Below are 26,573 nucleotides of genomic sequence, written 5' to 3'. Positions count from 1 at the left end.
CGCCAACGCGGATATGGAAGGAGGAGGAGGAGGAAGAAAGAGGAGGAGGAGGAGAAAAAGAAGAAGGAGAAGAAGAAAAGGAAGAAGGAGGAAGAGGAGGAGAAAAAGAAGAAGAAAAGGAAGAAGGAGAAGAGGAGGAGGAGGAGGAGAAGAATAGGAAGAGGAAGAAGAAAAAGGAGGAGGAAAGAAAAGACGTCCCGGCCAGGGTGCCAGCTGTAAGTCAGCCACGTGGAGGGACTGCCCCTCGCTTCCGCGTCCGCCTTCTCCCAGCCAATCAGGGCCCGCCTTTCCCGCCGCCCCACGTGGCCAGCCCTGGAACGCGCAACCTACCCTGCTAACTTCACTCGCTTTGCTCCCGCCGCCTCGGAGCGGGGCCGGCCAATGAGAGCCCGGCTTCCCGAGTTGGCGCGGCTCCCCATTGGGCCCGCCCTTCGGGAAGGGCTGCGGCCACGCCTCCTGGAGGAAGGGGGTGGGGAAAGCCGAGGTTCGCTTGCGGCGCGGACAGGTGGCAGGTGGCCGCCGCAGTGGCCCAGGGAGGGAGGGAGGGAAGCTCGCTCTGCTCCTCCTCCTCCTCCTCCTCCTCCCCCCCCCTCCCCGGTTGGCCCGTCCAGCGCCGCCTTTGCAGCGAGCGGAGGCGCTTCCCCGACGGGGCTGGGCGGCTATGGAGGCTGGGGCTTCGGGGGAGGCCGCTGCGGCCGGAGGGGCTGCCTCGCAGGTGGAGGAGGGCTGGTTCCGCGAGACCTGCAGCCTGTGGCCCGGGCAGGCGCTCTCCTTGCAGGTGGAGGAGGTGCTGCATCGCCAGCGCTCGCTCTTCCAGGAGATCTTGGTCTTCCGCAGGTGAGCCCACCTGGGAAGGGTCTGCAAGGGGCGGGAAAGGCAAGGTCCCGGGTCCTGCCTCGGCGATCTGCAAAGGAAGCCATGCGCTCCATCCCAGAAGCCGAGGATCGAGCGGCGGCGGGCGCGCAGGCAGGCAGGCAGGCATGCATGCAACGGCTCTCCTTGGCCCAACCAACAGGCAGCCTTCGCCCAAGGGAGACGAGCCCCGTGGGTGGCACCCGACCCAAATCGGCTCGTGCTGCCGAACCTCCAAGGCTTCCTGGCCCAGGGATGGAGAGGCACCCCGGGGATAAAGGATCAGCCGAAGCCGGGTGGGGAAAAAATGGAAAAGAAGTGGGGAAAGGGGGGTGTTTTTTGGGGGGGGGGGCAAAGAAAGAGTGCTGATCAAAGCAGGAATCGCCACGTGTTGTTGGATGGCGAGATGAGTCTTATCCTCCAGGGACAGCAAAGGTCACCCAAAGTCTATAAGTAGGTCATCTTTCTTTCCCTTTTGAATCTTCCGCCTTAAAAACTGAGCGGGATCTTCCACGCTCTTCTCCTTCCCCAGCAAAACCTACGGGAACGTCCTGGTCCTTGACGGAGTCATCCAGTGCACGGAGAGGGATGAGTTTTCCTACCAGGAAATGATCGCCAACCTCCCTCTGTGCAGCCATCCAAACCCTCGGAAGGTGAGCGGCTTTGCTTTGCTTTGCTTGTTGGCTACCTGGGCTTGGGACGGTGGCGGCCCCACCATGAGGGTGTCAGGCCAAGCTTTGCAGACACACCTGGTGATCTTGTGTGCGCGGAGTCCAGCATCTTCTCTTTGGGGTTGCTCTGCCCTGGAGCAGCCTTTTCACGTGGAGATTTCTTGTCTGGCTACAGCTGCCCCGTTTGGGGGTGAACAAAGCATCCAAGTGTTAAATTTAAAGGTGAAAGCAGAAGCTGTTTGCTCCGTCCCATACTTGGGTAGACCTGGTTGCCCCAATAGACCCGTCTCACTGGAAAAACACTTAAAGCATTCAGATATTGGCCAGTGATCCTTAATAGAACGTCTAGAATATAGAATTCTTTTATCGGCTGAATGTGATTGGACACACAAGGAGTTTTGTCTCCGGTGCATAAAGCTCTCGGTGTACATACAAGCAACAGGTGATAAATCACGATCATCATTAATTATATGTCCATGCGTCTAGTCCTCATGTCCCAAAGGTGCTTTTTTTTTTCCAGCACCTTTGGGATCACCATGACTGAGAATCTCCATAAACTTCTAGTTTTCGTGGAGAAAAATCTCTTGCAATGCCCACTCTGTAGCATCAACATCTCACGCCCCAGAGATCCATACGTTTCCCATCTTGGGGATGTTTAAAAAGTGATTGGAACCGTGGCTGTTCCCCCAGGCCTTGAGGGAGTGTGGGTGCCAAGCCCTGTAGGATTACATCTAAGTATTTGTCTCCTGGTAGACGCATCCAGTCTGTGTCTTTTTTCTACTTTTAACACTGTAAGCTCTTTTGGGGATTTGGGGTGGCCTCTAAATCCACGTAAGGCTTTGATGGAAATTTTGGCTTGTAGCTTGAGGCTGTACCTTCTCCTTCTTGTCCAGATACTGATTATCGGTGGCGGCGATGGTGGAGTCTTAAGAGAAGTGGTCAAGCATCCTTCCGTTGAGTCGGTGATACAGTGTGAAATTGACGAGGTATGCCTTGATTTGCAAAACTGGATTATGGGAGCTGGTCTAGTGTCTTCTGTATGAAAATCCGACACTGGTACTCCAAATGGCACGGATGTATTTTACCAGTAAAGAGGTATATGTGTCTAGATGTATTTTATTTCACTCGGAGATCAGCGTAAGATAATATTTAGCACTAAAGACATTGTGAGAGGAGAGTTGTGTTAATCTCTAGTAGCAAAGCTTATCTTTTTAATGAGTTCTACTCTAAAGAAGGGCTGGCTGTTGGACTCCTCCAGACATCACAATGATTTAATAACGACTGTCACCAAGATCCCGTATAACCTTACAACATAGAACTAAAACTCATGGGAATCTAAAATGAAGCAGTGTTGTAAAATTGCAGGGTTGTGTGGATGTGATTGAAACCTGTTTTCCAATTGTTTGGACTTAAGCTCCCAACATTCTTAGCAATGTGCCAATCCAATCCCTTTGGTCAAATCTAGATTTGCAGTACTGTGCAAGATTCAGGTTTTGTATACATTCCCGAAGACTGCCGTGGTCTATTGTCCTTAGGAATTTTATTCCAATATTTCACTGAAATCCACTTCCTTGCAGTTTCCCTGTTTGGATGAGAGCACTGTTGTGTTCTCTGTCCCCCAAACAAAGGGTGTATCTGGTTTTCCCTTAATGGAACATTGTCCTGGTTAGATTTCATCAGGGGAGGATAATTCCAACTAGCAGAATCTTTCAGAGTTGGGTGGAAGAGAAAATTAAAAGGAGGCAGAAAACACCGCTTGCCCCAACTTGGAAAGTGTGGTGTTTTAGCCTGGAACAGGATGTTCTTCACCAAAGATGCCCCCAGTGAAAATCAAAACTCCAGGGCAGGAATGTTTTCGCAATGGATTTACTCCCTCCGAGTCCTCAAACAACCTCTTAATTCCCGGGTGTTGGGAGGCAGAAAAACAAGGAGAAACTCGGCAAGCCATCCGATTATGTTTCCTGTAAAAGTTACTATCGCAGTTGGTTAATCTGATATTTACTGGGACTCATTCTCAGGCTGTTTACTTCTGAATTTATGGCCAGCTGAAAAGTAGCCTGTATATCATGCAGTCGCAGTCCTTGTTAGGCTGAAGGAAGAACTGAAACAGGCAGGGCCTAATTCCTGCGTGAATTGGGAAAGCAGAGAGGGGCTTCCTAACTAATTCTGTGTTCTGACCACGTGAAAAGGAGGGCCTTAGGAGTAAGCAACAGAAGGGCTGTGGCTTAGTAGTAGCTACAATCCGATGGGCCAAGGTTGAACTTGAAATCCTGGAAAGGGTGTGGATTGTAAAGAGACTTTCTTTGTTCCATCAACTGGCAAAAGAGTCCCGTGCCTGTCAAATCGGTTAACCCGAGCAACAGTTTGGGCTGAGCTTGCTCCTGGAATGCTTGCTGGACGTAGAAAAATGCATGAATCAAAATGTTGCAGGACGTGATCCAGGCCTCTAAGAAATACCTCCCCAGCATGGCCGTGGGCTACTCCAGCCCGAAGCTGACGCTCCACGTTGGGGACGGCTTTGAATTCATGAAGCAAAACCAAGAAGCTTTTGATGTGATCATCACAGATTCCTCTGACCCCATGGGTGAGTCTGGGGAGCCGGGCCCCACCCGCACCCTTCCCAATCCACCTTTTTCCTGCTTTTGCTTAAAGCCTCCCTGTCCCCGTTTAATCCTCCCAATGACCCTGCCAGGTCAGTTGGTCGAGAGAAAGCAGCTACTCTGGGTTGTCCCAAAGGTGTGTTTTTTTTTTTTTTTCAAGAGGCCACTGATCTTTGTTTTTTTCTTTTCACTTCTCGTTCAAGAAGCTTCTTCAGCTCTGACTGGATGGTGAAGAAATGGGAGGGTTCCCGCAGGGTGAACACAGATAAACCTCCAAGTGGCCTTATTGGCTCTCTCTAAAAGAACGTAAATGACCAGCTGTCTGCAAGGAGCATCAATCCTTCCGTTATTCCCCACCGTCCAGTCGCAGCTGAAGAAGCTTCTTGGATGAGAAGTGAAACATCTTCAGAGAAAAACAAAGGAAGTCTACTGGTGTCATGCCCCTGTCGGAATCTGATTCTGAGGTGAGGGGTCAAACAGCTGACAGGGAGTGGGAGCGTGGCTGCGATAGCTGTGGAAGAAACTGGGGAAGGGCACAATCTGGCTGGGCATTCAGAGGAAGACCCAGGGCCACCCCCTCTTCATCCTAGGGCATGCAGGGAGGAACGGAGAAGGGAGCAACGTGAGTTACATGGTTTACGGGGAAGGAAAGGGCCCTGATCCCCTTCATTAGCCGCAGCTGGGAAAACTGTTGAAAAAGACAACTACGCACAGCAAAGTTGCTGGAAGCAAACCATGCATTTATCTTTGTTTGTCAAGGTTTTATTTGGTTGTGTGTTTTGTTATCTTTTGAGTTCTGCAATTCCTTATCCTGCCCTGTCTTGTTAATTGCTGCAGCAAGTGGTTTCTGTTGGATTTATTTATAATTTATATGTACTTTGAGTTCGGATGGAATTTCTTCCCTTTAAAGACTGTTCTCGGGCGAGTTTTGTCTCCAGCCGATGATAACTGGACATTGGGGGCCAAGTTGGAGGTATTAAAGGGACTTTACCTACTTTTGTGATTTGGTTGCTTTTGTGCCACGCCCCTTTGGGTCATCACAAGTGGCCTCTTGGGGGGGAAAAAGCCCCTTTGGGACAACCACGAACTGGATGGCTCAGAATCTCCATAGACAGTTAGTTACTCTGACTACTTGGCAGATTGCAAGCCGAGTGGGGACTTGGACCTACATCCCCTCCCCCAGTTTTTAATCTGATGCGTTGACCTTACAGTGCTCTTATGACGCCCCCTTTCTCGCCAGGTCCAGCCGAAAGCCTGTTTAAAGAATCCTACTACCAGTTGATGAAAACCGCCCTGCGGGAAGATGGGATTCTCTGCTGCCAAGGTGATTCCCCTGGCCGGAGTGCCAGGTCTTGTCCAGTTCTCCCTGGCTTGAGCTAAACCCCTTCCTCGGCCTTGTTTTTTTCTGCCATTTTGCCTTAAGATCCCCCTTAAAAACAACAACTCCCAAGCAGCCTGAACCCACCGGCTCTGCATTCTCAGTATGGTTAACCCAAGTCAGTTGCAAATATCAGGGAGTCCTCGGCTTAACAACAGTTCGTTTAATGACCGTTTGGACTTTCCACCCCACTGGGGGGAAAAAAAGTTATGACCATTTTTCGCTTACGACCGTTGCCGCATCCCTACGGTCAGGGGGTGCCAATTCAGGCAGTTGACTCACATTTATGACGGTCGCAGTGTTCCGGGATCCCCATTTGCAAGCCCCTGACAAGCAACCCCAATTGGGAAGGGGGGGGGGGAGCCAGATTCACTTAACAAACGAGTTTCTAACTTCACCGCACTGAGTTGAGTTAACTCTGCGGACAGAACAACTTCTTGCAGTGAGTTTCGTTAGCTACTGTGGCCAGAAAAGGTCGTAACATGGGGCAACATTCATTTTAACAGCTGTCTTGCTTAGGGGCATAAATTTTGGGCTCCCTGGTGGTTGTAAGCCGAGAACCACTGTAGTTTGCCTTTGCAAAATACGTTCAATGTGGGTTTTTTTTTCTTTCTTTTTAAATCTTGCTTTGCCGGTTGGTTTATGGCTGGTCTCGGTGTGCATTCCCGGGTCTTTGGGGTTGGCTTAAGAGCCGGAGGCACGTACGAACTGGGAAAGACGGGTCTATTGAGTCATGAATTACTCAGTGCAGCTCTTTTATAAAAAAGCAAGGGAAAAAAAAACATGATGAGGCTTGCAGGAGAACCGCATCTCTGATTCTGAGCAGCCTCGAGAGAAGAAAGCCAGGCAGATGGGACAAATCTTCCTCTCCCATTTATTTTATTTTTATTTTTTCTTCTTCTCTTGACCAGGAGAATGCCAGTGGCTGCACCTTGATCTCATTAAAGAGATGCGCCAGTTCTGTAAATCTCTCTTTCCGGTGGTTGAGTACGCCTACTGCACCATTCCGACTTATCCCAGCGGCCAGATTGGCTTCATGCTTTGCAGCAAAAATCCAGTAAGGACCTAGAGGGTGTTTGGGGTTTTTTTTTGCCTCCGAGTTTGCATTAATGGAGTTAATGTAATTGTGTACGGAGGCCTGGGGCAAGGGAGGAGAAGAAGGTACACACGCCGGCCTTGTTCGTCCTTGGGAGACTTCAAATGTCTCCTTTTGCTGCAAGTCGCAGCTTCTGGCTTCTCGATGGTCTTTGTCATGCCCCAGTCGGAGTCTGAATCTGAGGACGGAGTGGGAGTGTAGCTCTGTTGGCTGTGGAGGAGGCTGGGGAAGGGTAAAGTCCAGTTGGGCAGAGCAGGGGGCAGATAGAACAAGAGTAAAGGAGTTCAGAGGAAGAACCAGGCCCACCTCTTCTTCATCCTAGGGCATGCAGGGAGAACAAGAGAGCAATGTGGGTAGTGTGGCTTACGAGGGAGGAAAGGGCCCTGATTCCCTTCATAAGCCACAGCTGGGAAGACAGTTGATACGAAAGGCAGGCTATGTGCGACAGGCTGCTGGGAGCAAACATGACTTTACCCTGTGTTGTCGTGGCTTATCTGTGTTCCTGGCATCTTCCCAACTGTGTGAGTTTTGCTGTGCCTTCAAGTCTGAAATTCTTGCTCCTGCCTGGCCAAACTAATTACTTCAGGTTGGCTGGTTTGGACTTTAAGTTACAGTTTGTGTTGACCATGTTTTGGACTTAATTTTCTGCAGTCAAAGGCTGTTCCTGGGAGCGTTTTTCTCCAGCCAGAAGGTAACCAGGACTTTGGGGGCAAAGTTGGAGCTAATAAAGGGACTCTTATTGCTTATCTGACTGTGTTGCCTTTGTGCCACGCCCCGGATCATCACAGTCTTCCTATGCAATGTCCACAGTAGTGGGCTGCTGCCAGTTTGGACCAGTTCTAGCAAACAGGTAGTTCTGACGATCAGCTGCCCCACCCACCCTGTCCTATATTTCTGTCTTTCTCAGCTCAACTGATTCCGCGCCTCAGCTGTTCTACTTGCCAGGGCTGCCTTAGAAGATAAGCTGTTTAGGTTTAAATTGGCGTGTTTTTGAATGCTGCAGGCGCACGTGCTCACAAAACCAGGTGTTATACAGGTTGCAGCCCACAACTGAATGTCCAGTGTGGCCTTGCCTGCTCACAGCCCATTCTAGAAGAAAAGTGGGGGAGGGGGTTCCTTTCTTGGCATTTCTGGGTAGAGAAAAAGCTGCACTTAGTGATTCCAAGGACTGTGAACGAATATAAACACGGTTGCTTTTGGGGGGTGTTTCTCTCTCTTTCCCCACCCCCCGTGTGTGAAATCTTCTGCAGAACACGAACTTCAGGGAACCGATCCAGCTACTTTCTCAGGAACAAGTGGAAAACATGACCCTTAAGTATTACAACTCGGACATCCACCGAGCGGCTTTTGTCTTGCCAGAATTTGCACGAAAGGTAAACCAAGTGGTGGAAATGTTTCTTCCCCCGTTTGACGTTAGCGTGACGAATCCTGCAAGTTATGCATGGGTCCCGCTGTCTCTGCCATTGCCGGTGTGGTTCTGGAACCGGCCCATTCAGTTGCCGTAACCCCTCTCCCTTTTCTGGCTGGCTCAGTCTCCCACCTCATCCCTTCCCTCCTCCAGGAGTTCAGCCTGGGAAAATCAGAACGGCCCTGCTGTCCCCAGAAGAAGCAATTGTTGAATAGGCACTTGCACGATTGTTTTATTCGTTCGGGGCAGAATGTTTCCCATGTTTTACCGGCCAGTTTCCTGTAACAGCTGTTTTTTTCTCCTTCTCTCCAATCTCTTCTCCCTTTAGGCACTGAGTACCGTGTAAAAAATGCCAACTTGGCCTCTTCCGTTTGAACTTCTGGAGGTCTCGAAGTGGCATCACCGTAGCAGCAGATTTTCTCCGGCGATGGCTCGGCCCTCCCGTCTGCAAGCCCGGGCACAACCCCTCTCTGCCAGCTGGGCCTCCCTTCCTATTATGTATTTAAAAGAAAAGGACTCGGTGTTCGGCCCCTGGCAAGACTCCAAAATATCTACTTAAGCTTCGGTTGCAGGCTCTGCCCTCCTTCCAGCCGGCGTTTCCTTTTTAACTGCCCCGATTTCATGGCTCTGTATTTATAGCTAACGAATATTTCCTCTCTCCAGCTCTTCTTCTGATGCTTCCTCCTGTAACTCAGCAGAGGGGCCTGATTTGACAGCATCCCCTTACCCTCGAACAGTGTGATGTTTTCGAAAGCAAACACCCGCTTCTCATCGCATCCTCCTCATGTTCGTCTTCCATAGGAGAAGCAGGTCCCTCGGTTTTACTGTTTGGGTATTTTGCCCTTTTCCTAGATTTTTTTTAACTGACCCGAGAAGCGCCTGCCAGCTGTAAACTCTGCTTTGCCCGCCTGTCATCACGAGAGAAGAGGCTCCTTCCGTTTGTGCCGCTGGAAACGTCCGTATCATCGGAGAGTTTCCAGCGACAGCGAGTCTGGGCCTTTTCCACACAACCACTCCCAAATTAACTGTCGTAATCATGCATCTTTGTTAAGCCGTTGCAGAAGCAGCCTGGAAATGAAATTAACTCTCGCTCCCAGAATCGTTTTTGTACAAATGTGAGGAAGTGTCCCCCCTACTTTTAAGAAGATAATAACCGTGGCGTTTCACAGGTGGTTTGCAAAAATGGCAAATACCTTTCCTTGAGCTGGTTGTTCTGCTGCAAGTGGCCAAATTCCCAGCATATGATGGCAAAGCAGGTGCCCTTGGACCCAGCCACGCCCATCTTTCAAATACCAAGATGAGATTCCAGTCGTCTTGGTTCAGAATAAGGGCCAAGGTCTGGGAATTGTGGGGGGCTGTACCCCAAAAGATCTGGGGAGGAATGGTGACCTGTCAAGAAATCCCTAATTTTAGCCAGTTCCCCTTGTCACTCATTCTGCCTTGTGGGGAAATTGTGCCTATGTATAGACTGGAAGGGTATGTCTGTATGTATGGTTTTGTTTCCTTTTTTTTAAAAAAAAACATCTTTAAAATTGTCCTTGTCTCTTTTGTTTTCTCTTTTTTTGAGGGGGGTGGGAATTGAGGACAGCAGCCACTTAAAATTCTGCCCACAAAACTGGGAGGCTTCAAAATAAGCTTATTTTGGCCTTTTGCGTTAATACTGGGGTTTGTAGAATTCTGTGGGGTGAGAACTGCTGTCATAGTCGCTGTCTTTTGGCCAAGTGGTTGCATCTTACGTAAACCACAGACCAATTATTTTTTAAAAAAATTACAGGTTGGTTCTTCTCTCATATTAAGCTATTTTTTTCCTTGATCGTGCAAAAGCAATAACATTTAAGAGTTATACAACTGTTTCACAATGCTTTGCAGCAGTCTAAGCAGTTTACAGAGTCAGCCTATTGCCCCCAACAATCTGGGTCCTCGTTTTACCGATTGGGAAGGGTGGAAGGCTGAGTCAACCTGCAACTGGTCAGGATCGGACTTCTGGCAGTTGGCAGAGTTACTTTGCAATACTCCATTCTAACCAATGCACCACCATAGCATCTCTCTCTCTCTCTCTCTCTCTCTCTCTCTCTGCACAAAAACAGCATATTTTTATTTTCCTCACTATTTAAATGCACCTGTTTTTGTGTGTGTTGACTTTCTTCAGTGTTTTAATCAAATGATTTTGGAGCGGGGGTGCAAATATTCTTCCCAGTTTTTGTAAACCGAAGGGAGAAAGGTTCATTGTGCAACTAGAGTGGTATTGCTGGCAAAAAAAACCCTCCCAATGTCATCATTTTCGATCCCACCTTCCATTTCTTAAGAGTGTGCAAATATTTGATTTGAAGAAGCAAATATTTGACTCTGAGACCTCCCAAGTGCTTCAACAACCCTTTAAAAGGATGCAAATGACCAGCTGTCTGCAAGGAATATAAATCTTTCCATTCCCCGCTATCCTGTCAGAGCTGAAGAAGCTTCTTGGATAAGAAGTGAATTGTCTTCAAAAGACAAAAAAACAAGAAAGTCCAGTGGCCTGAAAAAAAAGGCACCTTTGGGACATTTGAAGAAGCGGTTTCGAGTGAATTCAGCCTTTCAACCAAATTGCCGAATTAACTTGACACAGCAGGTAAGGTATCCTGAAATAATTTGAGAAAGATTAAGACATGGTTCGCAGCCTTGAGGGACTCAGTACATACAGATCATGTTCAATTTGAAAATGCAAAAATATTTGACTTGAGCTGGATCAAGGTGCACTCCCCGTTACTACGGGTGAGATCACCACCAGAGGGTGCCATTCTGCAACAGTTGAATGTTGAGATCTTGGCCTAGGCAGGCTAATTAGTACATTGTACTGCCCCCTTTTGGATCAGACTGGAATTGAAATTAACTTTTCTAAAAACCATACCTGGGATCGCTAGTCCCAGAATTGGAAGAATTGGATTTTTTTTTTCCCACCCTCCAAAAAGACATCAGTCATTTGCATAACATCAAATTAGCAAAAAAAGAAAAAGCTAAATGCACGAACATGCTTAGTTTTTGTGTGTGCCTATTGTGCAAGATAAGACAACAGGATAATTCAGTAATCACGTTTAGCACTAGGCAAAAACAGCCTTTGGTTTGGTCGGGAATAGAGATGGAAGTGGGGGAGAGTCTTTAAGTGTGAGGCCGTGTGTTGCCGGAGAAACGATGCATAGAGAAAGTCACTGCAGGAACATCCTATCGGGGTGACTCCCCGTGGCTGAAGAAGGAAAAAGCCACCAGTCTTGTTTCCTCATCCCGCTTTTCGAAGATCACTTACGGTTCCAGTGCCTGCAAAACACGCCTGGTATGATTTGGGCACGGCCTGTCTGGAGCCCAGCCAGCCTTCCATATGTTCCCACTGACCCTCCTGGACTCCTCTCGACCTTCTTTTCTGGACCATAGCAAAGGGGAGCGAGGCCCCTCGAGTTGCTTGCAGTGCAATTCCTTCATGGATTGGACCGGTTTAAAGGGAGAGCGCTAGGATGAACGTACAGAAGAAAAAAAAGGCGCCTGGGTTTCCATTGAAACGTGGAATTGATCTCCATTGTTGCTTTTAGCTTCCGCTACCTCAAGAGAGAGATGTTCTTAGCTTGGCAACTTGTGGATACAGTCTTAATGCTAACACAGTAGGAACTTTTATTATTATTATTATTTTTTCTTAATGGTCAGAATCTCAAAAGCCTCTGCACCAGTGGTGGTATGCTACCGGTTTGTACTGGTTCAGATGAACCGGTATTTTAAAAGAAGAAGCCGCTGTTCTACATCGCTCCGTTCTGAAATCTGGAGAACAGCCATGAAACTCTTGGCCTGGGGGGCTTCGACCCTTCTCCTCCTGACCTGGGCTGGGGGAGCTGTTGATCTTAGTCACTTCACTCTAAGTAGAAGAAATAGACATTCTTCAGGGGCGCAGTGACTGACTGGGGAGGAGGGAGGTTCTGCGTTACTTACAAACACTGGGAACTCAGATTTTAGGGGGGGGAAATGGGGCAAAGGAATCCTACTGGGCTCAGTTCTGACCAAGGCCCTCCCATCTGAGCACTGCAGCTCAATGGTAACGACATCACTGGCCTGGAAAAAGTCAAGGAATGGAAACAGTGAAAGGCCTGTTTCTGCCCACATCCACTGAGAAAACGGATCAAGTACTCCTGAAACCACATCTAGTCTCACACAGTGGTGGTTTTCAAATAATCTTACTAAAGATGTGAGGGTGCATGCATGTGTGGCTTTCGCCTGCACACACGGCTTCTGTGCATGTGTGCACACATACAGCTTCCACCCATGAGCACGGCTTCACACAGCACAGCTTTCGCGTACGCGCCTGGCTTCCACCGCGCGGCAAACTTGACTGAGCAGCCTTTTGGGGGCCTGTCTCCCCTCCATCTCTGCTCTCCGGGGCAGCGATTGCTTCTCCGCTGCTGCTCTTGTGCAATTGAGCAGCTGTGAGCCGCTGCTTCCCTCTTAAGTCCCATCTGGAAAGTGATGCAGCAGAGAGAAGCAGTGGTTGAATGTTGAATGCTGTTTCTCTCCGCCGCAGCGCTTTCCAGATGGGACGTAGAGGACTCAAACTGGAGCTTCCCCCGATCCGGCCTAGGAAAAAGGCGATTGGGCAGATGCTCCGGGACAAGGCCAGGGCCAGGGAATGGCACGTCCCCCGTGCCTGGCCTGAGACGAAGGGCAAGCAGGCAGCATGCTTACCTTTGGTGAAAAAAACAGTGAGGCGCAGAGATTAGCTGGGCCGTGTGGTGAAGGCAAGATATATAGGGTGGGGTGGGATGGGGGCTGGCGGGTGGGGTGAGCTATGAGCGGGTGGCAGGGGCCAGTCAGATGTGGTATTTACCGGTTCCCCAAACTACTAAAAATTCAGCTTCCGGTACGCCAGAACTGGTCCGAACCGGCTGAAATACCACCTCTGGCCTCACATCTGTTGAACTGTGGAGCAGCCCAACCCCTTGGATGGGCATCTACGTGTCTCTTTGTTTCAACTTGTCGTTAGAGTAAGGGATAGTGGTGGTGGATGTTGACTACGAACGGCTTCATCTGGAGATGTGAGACTCTGGAAACACTTGGAAATTCAGAGTTAGTTTTACCTCGCCATTCCTACACTATGTATTCAATAAACAGTAAACCTTTCAGAACTGAAATGATCCTGGTACGCAACCTGGATATTGACACCATCACTATGCCAAAGGCATACCTAGAACTCTTCAAAAACTCCAAAAACGCCAACCCGCATTTCCAGGTGCAGCCAGGTCTCAAGAGTTGACGCCAGGCCACTCCTAACATCAACAACTACATAGCGGATTGATCTGTATTTAAATACAGGGCTGGAAACTTGGAACCGTACTGAGGGGTTAAATTTGGTGCCACCAGATGATTGGAGGCCAGAACCATCAGAGTAAGCAGGTCACCATTGTTTCTTTTTCTATATTCTTCATCACCTATTTGCAAGAATTTTGCCAGGCTAACTGCAATCTCTTGGGAATGGGCAGATAAGGCTTCAAGAGTCTGGCCTCTGCCCTTCCACCCATGAACCCAACTCCAAGCTAGATCCTCTCTTGAGGTCAGGAAAAGAATATGTTAGTCCTGGAGATTTCGCGGTGCCTCTCAACGTAGTACCAAGCCAGAGCTGCCCCGGGGGCTTCGGACACCCCAGCCTGGTCCGAAAGCGTGGCTCAAAGCTGCTGCTGTGCACAGCACAATACAAGGCCACCACACCCAGAAAGAGATCTTGACCTTAGAATCCATTCTTCATTGATCAAGGAACAAGCTGCTAGGGTCATGGCGATCCCTTCCGTGGAGCACCTTCTCGAGAACATTACGGCCTCAAGAGACAAGGCAGAGGAAGAGGCTGGGCGTCCCTTCCTTGCCTTGAGCCATTACCTCATTTCTGCCTCGTGAAAGGACTTGCCTTGGTTGGTCAGAACTTCTGGTCTTGGTCAACTTGAGAGGCAATGGCTAGGAAAAGGGACAAGGTAGAACCTTCCTCTCCAACAGCCCGTTCCTTCCTGGAACGTCCTGATCTGGATCGCTCTCTTCAGTGAGAAAGCTTGCACAGGGGCAGCTGTCCAAGAGCTGTCAGCGGACCTGGGGGCTGGGAGACGAACCCAAAGAGAGCAACTCAAAGAAGAACCTTTGTTTTTACGTCATTTTTTTGCTTCTTCAACTGAATCATGGATGCTTAATGGAGCAAAGCAAGAATTAACAGCCTGTATTTAAAGAGGAAGAAGTCACCTGGAACACAATCGCGACTAAAAAAAAGTACGATCATTATTATTTTCTTTTTTTCTTTTTTTTATAAATAAATTTTATTAATTTTACAATGAAAACAAACCAACAACACATACACAAATGAAAGAAAAGAAAGAAGAAAGAAAGAAAGAAAGAAAGAAAGAAAGAAAGAAAGAAAGAAAAGAAAGAAAGAATAGAAAGCAATTAAAAACATTAAAAACATCAATAAACCTTAGTTCTTCCCTTCCGGAAAAGAAAGTTTTAGTTATGTTTTATTTTGAACAAGCAAAGTGGGTGGGGTTTTTTTTTCCCCCACCGGTTTTACTTTGCAGTAAAGTACTTAACTACGTACTCAAGTTCTTGAGGTAATGATCAGAATATTTAAAAGAGAAATGGAAACATGCTGAAAGGTTTTCAAATTTTAGGATTGTAAAAGGGTAATACCTTCTTTTTCCTATTAACAGGGTGCAAATCTTTGCAATTTGTTGGTCAAATTCCTCAGAACCCGCTTTCCCCATAGGGCCTGGACAGAGGCCATTAAACGGTTATATTCTGTATATATATTTGCACTCTCCCATGTAATTTTGTTATTACTGGTAATCCTTGCTTAACTACAATCATTGGGTCCGGCTCTAACTAACTGACCCAGTCATAAAACATGAGTTGCAGTGGCGCAGTGGTTAGAGCGGAGTACTGCAGGCTACTTCTGCTGACTGCCGGCTGCCTGCAATTTAGCAGTTCGAATCCCACCAGGTTCAAGGTGGACTCAGCCTTCCGTCCTTCCGAGGTGGGTCAAATGAGGACCCAGACTGTTGGAGGCAAGAGGCTGACTCTGTAAACCGCTTAGAGAGGGCTGGAAAGCACTGTGAACCGGTATAGAAGTCTAAGGGCTATTGCAATGAGGTCACGTGACTGCTATCATTAATGACAGCAGGGGTGCCAATCCCAGGTGCCATCTTTAAGCAACCCCTGCACAGTTGCAGAACCCACCGGTCATCCGATCCCCATTCGTGACCCCCTTCTTCTGTTCGATGGGAAGGGAGTCAGAACCAGATTCCGGGGTGGAGGAGCAGAGTTGAGGGTTCAAACAAGTCATCTACCGTTGTCCTTACTGGGCAAGTCATACCCAGATATTCCTTTCGTCATGATGGTTTCTACATTTCCTCAACTGTTCCTAGAAGGCCGCCAGGTGGACTCATTAAGAAGCACGTCATGGAATACAGGTCACCCAATGGTCCATAAAACAAGCTCAGCGAGTACCCAGATCCGTATTCCCAAATTTGTATTTGCACTTGGTTCTAGTCCAGGAAGAGGTGGAGGCTCGGTTAACTGAGCGTAGTCAAGACTACATAAGGAGCGGCCCTTGCCCCCTGCGCCAGTTCTGCTTGCGTCGGCTTTTTCCACTCCCCTGAGAGATTCCAGATCTTTCTCTTTGCCATGAAGTTACTGCCTCTCCTCCTAGGAGTGATATTCCTGGTTCTGGTTAAGGAAACTGAGGAGGCAGAGGGCAGATCCAAGAGAGATTATCCCAATGAAGAACGTGACATTGAGGTAGGTAAATGGACTGACATTTCAAGTGACTGTTCAAAGTTACAACGGCACTGAAAAAAGGGTGTCTGGTGGCTATTTTTCACACTTATGACCACTGCAGCGTCCCCGTGGTGACATGTTCAACATATGGATGCTTGGCACCGAACGTATGTTAGTAATATATGATGGTTGCAACGTCCTGTGGTCATCTTTTGCAACCTTCAGCCAATGGGGAAAACATATATTCACTTAAACAACTGCGTTACTAATTTAATAACTGCCACGATTCGCGAATGCAAATGTGGCAAGAAAAGTTGTAAAATGGGAGAAAACTCACTTAACAAAGCACATTTGGGGCTCGGTTGTGGCTGTAAGTTGAGGAATATCTGTGTTCTTTCTTCGTTGAGTTCATGGGGTTATTTCTTTCACTGTTGTAAGCCAACATTTAAAACCTAAGTTGGTCATAATGCAGATCTAGAAGAAGCAGAATTCCTTTGAATTCCCATCCCATCAAGATCTCTCATCGAAGTCCTGTTGTTTATTTGCTTATCTGTTAGTTGCATGCTCAGGACTGACTTTAGCATCCTATCTGCACAGACCTTTCTAACATGTTGGTGAAACACCCAATTGAAGGCATTAACCAGGGTTTGCACTCATATACATGGTGCAGCAATAAAGCCAGAATTTGAAAAACATATCGTGATCCATAAAACCTCACAGGGCTAATTTAATTCCAAACACTTCAGGTTTAATTTAGCAAAAAGAGCAAGGAGAATTGAAAATCTCCCTAGGCTGAGGGGACACTTTTCACACGAGAACTTCCTTTCCAGGCTGGGCCCCTCAACTTCCCTAATCTATAATCTATAAAAAGCGAAATATCACTCACGTATCATCACAAAATCTCCAGAACTGTAAAGCTTACAAAGTTGAAATTTGGCACGTTATGTTCCTCCTGGCTTCTAGGGACTCACTAAGGAAGGATTTTTCCAAATGACCATCAGAGCCATTAATTTTTCATATATTATTATTATTATTATTATTATTATTATTAACATGCTCTGATGCTAAGGAGTTCTACTCCCCCTCCCCACCTGAAAAGAAATCTCTGCCAAATGCAAAACACAAGCAGAGGAGCGGAGATTCAGTTTCGGAGCACCAAGCAGCTTTAAGGATAGAACAGTTGAGCTAAGCCACACCCAGGCTCCTTGCTGTCTCCTTCTTGCTCACACAGCAAATACTCTTTCAGTTTCCAAACAGCCCTCAACTCTCTCACACACTGACCGGACGTTAGCCAGATGAATACCGATGGATGCTGGTAGGCAGAGGTAGAATTTTTTCCCCCCTTATTTCCCTCCCCAAAAACTAACCCTGACCACATAGTTTCACAGCGAAGCAGGGGTATCGAGCTAGTGGTCCATAAAACCTCACAGGGCTAATTTAATTCCAGGCACTTCAGGTTTACTTTAGCAAAAAGAGCAATGAGGTCAGAACTGAAATTCCTACCAGGCTGAGGACATCTTTTACAAAAAAACTTCCTTTCCAGGCTGGAATAATATCCATGGCCATCTCCTGCCTAGAAATACAAGGAAATTATATCAGGAGTGTCAAAGACATCAATAAAACTTAGCTTCCTTCCAGAAAAATAAAAAAAATATTTCTTTTTTTTCTTTATTTTTGAAGAAGTAAAGTGGGCGGTTTTTTTTCCCCCATCTGTTTTACGTTGACGCAAAAAGATGTGACTTCATTACATGCTCACGTTCTTGAGGTAACGCTCAGTATACTTCAAAGAGAGAAATCTAGCAGGAAAGTTAACCTGAAAGATTTTGAAATTTGAGAAGGCGGTATTATAAAAATTTTAACCCCTGCTTTTTTTCCTATTAGGAGCAAAGCTTCTCCGAAAAACTAAAGGACCTTGGCAAAGAGATTAAGGAATACTTTAAAGCTACAGCTCATAAACTTGTGGACTGGGCTGCAAAGAAACTAAAACCGAAAACTTAAGCAGTAAAATCTGCAGATCAGCCTGACGATGGGATGTAGAATGCCGCCTTTCCCACTCCCGGGTCTTCTGATGAAATAAAAAGCGAAATGCCAGCTTTGTTTTTCCACACGATCTGGGGATCTTTAAAGAAGGAAAACAAGATTCCCCTGCCCTTTTTGTGCAATTTCCTTAACAGGGAAAAAAAAAACAACCACCATAAAGCATGCTTGGTAGAATCTTAAAGTATCGATGTTGTCTTTTCATTGCTTTTCTTTTCTTTTCTTATTTCATTCTCTTGGATTGTTTCTGCTTTCGGTGTCAGCTGACCAGAGTCATTTGGAGTGAAATGGCCTCTAAATTGTGAAGGGGGAAATGACACCCCTGCTGGCCTCCCAGAAGGCCTTAAAACCTACACAGACACACAAATACACACACAGACGGAGACACGTATGCTCTCCCCTGTAATTTTGTTATTAGGAATAGCACTTAGACTCATATATTGTTTCACAGTGCTTCACAGCCCTCCCTAAGCTGTTTTACGGAGTCGGCCTCTTGCCCCCAACAATCTGGGTCCTCATTTTACTGACCTCAGAAGGATGGAAGGCTGAGTCAACCTTGAGCCAGTCAGGATCGAGCTGCTGGCAGTCGGCAGAATTAGCCTGCGATACCACATTTTAACCACTGGGCCACCATGGCTCTTAACACTAGCACTTAGACTTGTAGGCTGCATCACAGACCTCTCTAAGCAGTTTACAGCCTCTGGCCCCCAACAATCTGGGTCCTCGTTTTACCAACCTTAGAAGGATGGAAGGCTGAGTCACCTTTGAGCCGGTCAGGATTGAACTTCTGACTGTGGGTAGAGTTAGCTGCAATACTGCATTCTAACCACAGGGAGGGAGGGAGGGAAGGTAGGAAGGAAGATAGCAATAGCACTTAGACTTCATAGTGCTTTACAGCCCACTCTAAGCATTTTACATAGTCAGTCTATTGCACCCAACAATCTGGGTCCTCATTTTACCCACCTCGGAAGGATGGAAGGCTGAGTCAACCTTGAGCTGGTCAGGATTGAACTGCTGGCAGTGGGCGGTCAGTCTGCAATATTTCATTCTAACCACTGCACCACCATGGCTCTTAACTATTTATTATAATTATTAGTACTATTAGAAGTAATCCTCGCTGAAGTATGGTAATTGGGACTGGCCCTCACTAAATCACATGACTAAGCGATATGACAGCCGACGTGGCAGTCCCAGTTGTCATTGTTAGGCAAATCCTGTACAAACGCACTATCCCCGTGGCCATGGGATTGCCATCAGTTATGTCCTGCTGGGTTCCCTGTTTCCTTTGTTTGTTGGAACTTGGCAGCGAAGGTTGGAAATGGAAGGAAAAGCAGCATTAAACCTTATAATCTCTCATCCACACCTTCTGCCATTGCACGTCTGGCCATGTCTGTACACACCCGTTGCCATTGGCCCTTCCTTTTACAATGACACCTGCAAGTAAAGAAATGCTTAGGATCAGATAGAATTAGGTGTTTATTCAAAAAGAAGGCTAAGTCGTAAGATTTTGGCTAAGCGAACTAGGTATGTTTCGCCTAATGAAGAGAAGGCCCAGTGGAGACATGATGGCAGTCTTCCACTATTTGAATAGCTTTCACAGGGAAAATTTGTCAATTTATTCTCTATAGCCGCAGGAGAAGCAGCAGTGGAGGAATTTCTTGACAGTCAGAAGTATTAATCAAGGGACTAGCTTGCCTGTTGGAGTTGTAGGTGCTGCATCGTTGAAGGCATTCAAGAAAAAATTGGACAACCATTTCTCCAGAATAGTACCAGGAAGGGGTCAAGCTATTTTCTAAAGCGCCTGTAGGCCAGACAAGGAATAATGGATGGAAACTGAACCAGGAGAGATTCAACCTGGAAATAAGGAGAAACTTTCTGACAGTGAGAACAATCAACCCATGGAACAGAAGTTGCCTTTGGAAGTTGTGGGAGACTTTCAAGAAGAGACTGGACTGCCATTTGTCAGAAATGGTGTAGGGTCTCCTGCTTGGGCAGGGGGTTGGACTAGATGACCTACAAGGTCCCTTCCAACTCTGATTATCTGTTATCTTTATCTGTTATCTGGTGAGGAGTTGGAGTAGAGGACTTCCAAGGTCCCTTCCAGCCCTAGGACTCTATGGTTGCAGAAAAATCTGGCAGTTCAGCCAGGTTCCTTCTCCCTTCTTGGAGGATAAATGTCTCTGTCCAGGGTGCTGAAAGGCACTCACCACCCACAATGGAATCTTGAGGAGCACCAGACGACTTTCCCAATGGAGAATCTTGTCAATCACACAATTGTTATTAGGTGATTGTATCCTAAGTGTCCTCTAATGTTGTAACATCTCCTCACAGAGGAGGTTTCTACTTCCTCCCAGTAATTTTCTCTGAATTTCTCTTGTTCTACATAAAGAAACCAAATACAGAATTAGGGGACTGGAGGCTAAAAGAATATAAAGAATGGTTGCTGGAATTGGGTATGTCTACTTAAATAAAAAGAAGGACTAGGGGAGACATGATAGAAGTGTTTCAATATCTCAGGGGCTACCCCAAAGAAGAGGGAGTCAAGCTATTCTCCAAAGCACCCAAAGGCAGACAAGAAGCAACAGATGGAAACTAATCAAGGAGAGAAGCAACTTAGAACTAAGGAGAAATTTCGTGACAGAACTATTAATCAGTGGAATGAGTTATCTCCAGAAGTTGTGAATGCTCCAACAATGGAGGTTGCCTAAGCAGGGGGTTGGACTAGAAGACCTCTAAGATCCCTCCCAATTCTTGCTATTCTACATTCTAACTTAAAAAACCTGCAGTGATTTACTTAACAACTGTGGCAAGAGAAGTTGTAAAATGAGACAAAATTGACTTAACCACAGAAATTTGAGGCTCAATTGAGTTCGTAAGTTGAGAAGTACTTGCAATATCTATAGCCACATATCAGGGTTGAGTGCGTGCATGCACGTTTCACTTCTTATCTTCTACAGAGGCATCTTACATAATTTCCCTTCCTGGGCTTTCAGTTATTGGCTATTTCTAATTTTTATCCTGCAATTCGAAAGAATAGGGTTCTTGAAAACTGCCATTAATGGGCCAATTCAATTTTCATGGATATGTTCTTTGAAGGAACATTACAGCACTGGGCTTAGCTTTGCAGGGTATGTTTTATTCTGAACAAGGGTAACAAGAGACTTTTTATCGGCAAAGGGAGTTGTTCTAAAAACCTCTCCTACCCAAAGAGAAGCCCATCAGGAAACCACGATAGTTAGTTTGTTCACCAAACAAGGCAGATGTCTAAAGCTGTCAAATGTCAGCAGTAGATTAACTAACTAAAAACTTCAGCATATTTACTGGGTGAGGCGAATGAAGAAGAGAAGAAAAGAAAAATATTTCATCATTCTGAGCCATGTCTGTAGAGATTCTTCATCATCTAGGTCATGGCTGTCCCAACAGTGCTTTTTTCAGGAGGCAACTGGACTTTCTTTCTTTCTTTTTTCTGTGAAGACGTTTTGCTTCTCATCCAAGAAGCTTCTTCAGCTCTGACAGGATAGTGGGGAAGTGTTAAGATAGTGTCCGAGCTGTAGAATGGAATGGAATGGAATAGGATAGAATAGAATAGAATAGAATAGAATAGAATAGAATAGAATAGAATAGAATAGAATAGAATAGAATAGAATAGAATAGAATAGAATAGAATAGAATGTAGAGGAGAATATAGAATAGAATAGAATAGAATAGAATAGAATAGAATAGAATAGGAGAAAGAGAATAGAATAGAAGAAATAGAATAGAATAGAATAGAATAGGAGAAATAGAATAGAATAGAATAGAATAGAATAGAATAGAATAGAATAGGAGAAATAGAATAGAATAGGAGAAATAGAATAGAATAGGAGAAATAGAATAGAATAAAATAGAATAGGAGAAAGAGAATAGAATAGAATAGAAGAAAGAGAATAGAATAGAATAGGAGAAATAGAATAGAATAAAATAGAATAGGAGAAAGAGAATAGAATAGAAGAAAGAGAATAGAACAGAAGAAAGAGAATAGAATAGAATAGAATAGAATAGGAGAAATAGAATAGAATAAAAGAGAATAGGAGAAAGAGAATAGAATAGAATAGAATAGAATAGAATAGAAGAAATAGAATAGAATAGAATAAAATAAAATAGAACAGAACAGAATACCTTTATTGTCATTGCATTCCACGAATACAATAAAATTTGAAAGCTACTCCAGCACAGTGCCCCAAACACCACATCACAATCACACTACAGAGTATTTAATAACAACAACAATAATAATAAACCCAGTCTAAAACCTATCTAAAACATTTAGTAAGTTAAATAGTTTAAAAATGCCACTCTAAAGAAGCTTCTTGGATGAGAAGCGAAACGTCTTCAAAAGTAAAACAAGAAAGGCTGGTTACCTCCTGAAAAAAGCACCTTTGGGACCGTTCTAATCAGTGCTTATGGCCTCTGATCAGATTCTACACAGTTTCCCCGTCAGCCATTCATTCTTTGATAAAACCATCCTCTCTCAAGGAGGAGGGAAATTCAGACGATTCCACAAATTCTGGTCTCTCGGGGTAGAATTGAATCCCACCGGGAAGGAAAATTGCATTTCAGAGGAGGAAAAAAGTCTTCTTCGAACATCAGCGCCTCTTTGTTTCGCAAGTTTCCTTGTTTCTGAACACACGGGATTATGCGTGCTATCAATGCCCTGCGTTTTATTTTTTAAAAAATTCTGCTTTCGCTTCTGTTATTTGCTGGACTTAAGCGTGGAGTGGGGAGAAAAACCTACAAAACACAGCTTTTGGTCAAGGAAATTTAAATGGCGTTTAATTCTGTTGTACGAGGTGCGATGACAATAAGCTAAATTAAATTAAACTTTTTAAAAAAGCATACAATAGAATACTTTATTGGCCAAGTGTGATTGGACACACAAGGAATTTGTCTTGGTATTTGGAACTGGTCTCTCAGTACACATAAAAGAAAAGAGACGAGAAGAGAATTATCAGGTACGACACTTAATGATAGTCATAGGGTACAAATAAGCAATCAGAGAACGGAAGGAGAGTGGCCACCTTTATAGAAATTTTTCTTTGTTCAGCTCTGGAATTTTTTTCTCCATTTCCAGATGTAAGAATATGGGGGGAAAGGGGGAAATCTGTCTAACTTCAACCACCATCATCATTTGGTGGAATTATCTCCTACCTCCCCGTTTGTGCTGTTATGTCACAAGTATCCCCTGGGGTCGGTCCTTCTCCTAGATTCTCATTCCTCAAACAGCGGATGCTGACACTTGTCTTCAATCTCATTGGCTTGGGAGAGAGTTTTTCCCAGATCCCGTCACCTGGCACAGCTCAGGGAGGGTTTTTATAAAAGGAGATGCGGCAACCGGGGAAGAATACACTGAAGCTAGTCTGCCTCGCAGCTTCTCTCTCGCAGCTTCCCAAACAAAATTTATCCATCATGACGATGGTGGGCAGGTTTGTTGCGGTGCTTCTGCTGACCTGGAGTATGTGTGCAGCTGCTCTGCCGGGGGAAGAAAACTTTTCTGCACAGACCAGCAGGGTAAGGGGTTTTTTTGGGGGGTGGGGGAATAAATTGACATTCCTCTGATATCGGAGAAAAGGGGGCGCTTTTTAAGGAAAGCGGGCTTTAAAAAGAATAATGGAATAGTCAGGCTGGAGGGACATCGGGGCATGAAAAATATATATATATATTTGTAATAAGGGGTGTGCATTAGGCGGTCCCCGTGAAGGAATCAGAGACGAAGAAAGACAAACTTTTCGTTGGAAACAGGAGGAGGCTGGCTTGCAAATGGGGGAGGTTTCTTCCACTTTCTGGAAAGGGAGGCTTTTCCAAGTTCTCTCTCTGCAGAAAGGATTTCCTGGAATTTCTGCCCATGTGGCTTCAAATCAGATCCAGCAGTGTTTAGCTTTCCAAGCTATGCTCAGACAGAATTCCCTTGGGAGGATGAGGTCCCTTGCGAACGCCGTGGACCTGTTAATTTCTACTGTGCTCTCCTTATTACAGCTAGTCCTCGACTTACCACAGTTCGTTTAGTGGCCCCTTTGAAGTTACGACGGCACTGGAAAAACCTGACTTTAGGACAGTTTTTACGATCTTAGTATAACCCTACGTTCCTGAGATCAAAATTCAGACCCTTGGCAATTGACTCGTATTTAATGACCGCTGCTGCGTCCTGCGGGGTCATTTTTGGCGACTTTCTGATGAGCAGTGTCAGCAGGGAAGCCAGAAGTAAGGTCTTGAAGTGGGGTGAAACTAACTCAGCCCTCAAACTGACTTAACCATGTTTCGCTTAGCCATCAAAATTTTGGGCTCCGCTGGGATTGTAAGTCATGGGCTACCTGTATAAATAGGAAGGGGGGGGGACTCTCTTGAAAATCTAAAATTGGATGTGATTTACCTGTATAAATAGGAAGGGGGGGGTCTGCCTTGAAAATCTAAAATTGGATGTGATTTACCTGTATAAATAGGAAGGGGGGGGTCTGTCTTGAAAATCTAAAATTGGATGTGATTATCACAATCTCTATGTGAATTCCCCTGGGTTTCCCCTCACCCCCCTCCTTCAAAGAAAACTTCTTTCTTGCAAGGATGAAAAAAAATATATATCTCACTGTCCCTTCTCTCCTTTTCTCTCCCTCTCCTCTCCTGCCTCCTTCACGGCCATAAGGAGCCATCCAAAGCTCAGAAAATCCTCGTTCTGAAAATGCTAGCAGGGCTCCTAAACGGAGTCGACGCAGATCACGAGGCAGCGGCTTTCGCCGACTTCCAAGATCCTCTAGAAAGAAAGCTGGAGGAAGAGCCCTTGATGCTGGGGCCCTCACCACACCTCAGCCCCCGAGACCGCAAAACTCCGTGTAAAAACTTCTTTTGGAAAACCTTCACTGCCTGCTAACAAACCCTCCAAGGCCTTTCGGGCATCCGGAGCTGTTCTCGCCAGAAGAGAAATACATCACCGCCTGTGTGGTTCCCGCCCGATCAGATGAGCCTCGATCTGCAGGCAGGGTGGTGGGTGGGGAGGGGGCTTTCTCATCCCATTTTGCAACCTAAGTGAGCCGACGCCTCTTTTGTCAAATGCTGCAAGTTGGATGGGTGGGTGGGTGGGCTGAAGGCGAAGGACTGGGTCAGTTTGCTGCGAATCACGTCCCCCCACCCCTGAGTCTTGCTAAGCTGTGGCCAGCGATCTCTTTGCCTTTTGTGGCGTTTCCCCTTTTCTGGCTTTTCTCCTTTTCCTCATCAAAGTACAAACTCTGATTCTGTGATTATTTAATTGACAAATAAAGCATGGCCTGAGAACATTGGGCTGCCCAGTCTTATGTTTATTTTCCGGTTGGTCTCTCTCTCTCTCTCTCTCTCTCTTTCTCTTTCTTTCCCATCTCTCTCTTTCTCATTCTCTGTTTCTCATTTTCACTCTCATCCTCTCTCTTTTTCTTTTTCTCATTCTGTTTCTCATTCTTTCTCATTCTGTTTCTCATTTTCTCTTTTTCATTCTCCCTTTTTTATTTTCTCTATTTCTTATTCTCTCTCTTTCTCATTCTCTCTCTCCCTTTCCCATCTCTCTATCTCATTCTTTCTCATTCTGTTTCTCATTTTCTCTTTCTTTATCATTCTTTTTCTCATTCTCTCTTTCTCATTCTGTTTCTCATTTTCTCTCTCTTTTTCATTCTTTATTTTCTGTTTCTCGTTCTCCCTTCCTCTCTCTCTCTCTCTCTTTGTGTGTGTGTGTTTCTCTCTCTTTCAAAAACCGGGGGAGGGCAGCTCCTGATTTTAATCACAGAAAAAACTTCATGGATGGAGAAAACATCAAATGCTAAGTAGAATGGATGCCTGAGGCAAGGGATATGGCTAGAGCTGCAGACAGATATTATGGCATCTCACAATTTGTGCAAATGCCCCTTAAAGCCCTTTTGAGGTTGGGAGCTGCATAGGAAACAAGTCGCTGATAAAAACTACCAGGCACTCTCTGGTTAGTACAGATAACATGTGGATGCCGCTAGCTCTGAGACAGAATAATAATGGGAGGTTGAGATGTTATCAGTCAGAGTCAAAGCAACCAAGGTCACGCCTCCTTAGCTTTGCTCAAAATCTGACTGACTTCTGGAGCAACGTTTGGGGTGAAAAGGAAGCATCAATGCTCCAATCAATACCTCAGTTACGGGACCAGCCCTTCTCTCAGGCACCTTTGATAGCAATACACAGTCCTGCTTGAAATCTCAAAGTGATAATTCCACCCACAAAGAAAACTTTTTTTCAACTACATCCCTCAAGCTGCATCCTCCCAAATCCAGCTTTTGCCCTGAGAGCTAAAATCCCATAGCATTAACTTCCAATTCTCTACCAGCAACAAACGAGCGACAGGCTGTTTTTCCGTTGGTTAACCTTCGGCACCGTTAGCTGCAACTTTTGTAAAAAAACAAAAACTCAGGAATCAGTTTTGGAGTGTGATTTGGCTTTCACCACTTGCAGGTTGCAAGCGCGAACCAACAAACAAGCATCCAACTTGGTAAAATTCAGAACAGTACTTTTTATGTATGCAAATTGGGTAGCCCGGAAGAAAAATGAGATACGCCACCATGCCAAACTGGGAGAGAGGAAACCAGCCAGCGGTGAATGTGCTTGCATGGAGAGCACTGATTGTGTTTACAGGATGGGCATCCCTGTGGCTAGGCATTCGGTGATTTGCTCAAGTGGCCTCATGTGGAGGCCTTGCGTCATGCACGGAATACAAACTAGGCACAGAAGCTTTGACAAACACCTTAATGTGCAG

At 45.9% G+C, this 26,573-nt stretch overlaps 2 protein-coding genes across 2 annotated transcripts; both read left to right on the top strand.

The window, feature by feature from the left end:
- Nucleotides 1-486: 486 nt before the first annotated feature.
- SRM (spermidine synthase) lies at nt 487-9,540 on the top strand. Its single transcript, XM_026715871.2, has 8 exons — nt 487-837; nt 1,385-1,505; nt 2,417-2,509; nt 3,954-4,107; nt 5,364-5,447; nt 6,413-6,558; nt 7,848-7,970; nt 8,334-9,540. Exons 1-8 carry the CDS (start codon nt 662-664, stop codon nt 8,349-8,351), a joined length of 915 nt encoding a protein of 304 aa, XP_026571656.2. The 5' UTR covers nt 487-661; the 3' UTR covers nt 8,352-9,540.
- Nucleotides 9,541-23,067: 13,527 nt separating this feature from the next.
- Nucleotides 23,068-24,771, top strand: CORT (cortistatin). Its single transcript, XM_026715874.2, has 2 exons — nt 23,068-23,350; nt 24,477-24,771. The coding sequence occupies exons 1-2, from the start codon at nt 23,165-23,167 to the stop codon at nt 24,699-24,701; spliced, it is 411 nt and encodes a 136-aa protein (XP_026571659.2). The 5' UTR covers nt 23,068-23,164; the 3' UTR covers nt 24,702-24,771.
- The last annotated feature ends 1,802 nt before the right edge of the window (nt 24,772-26,573 follow it).

The sequence above is a fragment of the Pseudonaja textilis genome, chromosome 18, assembly GCF_049901715.1.
Source record: "Pseudonaja textilis isolate UNSWEBS1 chromosome 18, rPseTex1.2, whole genome shotgun sequence".
In the NCBI taxonomy this organism is placed as follows: domain Eukaryota; kingdom Metazoa; phylum Chordata; class Lepidosauria; order Squamata; family Elapidae; genus Pseudonaja; species Pseudonaja textilis.
This window is presented reverse-complemented; position numbering and strand designations above follow the sequence as displayed.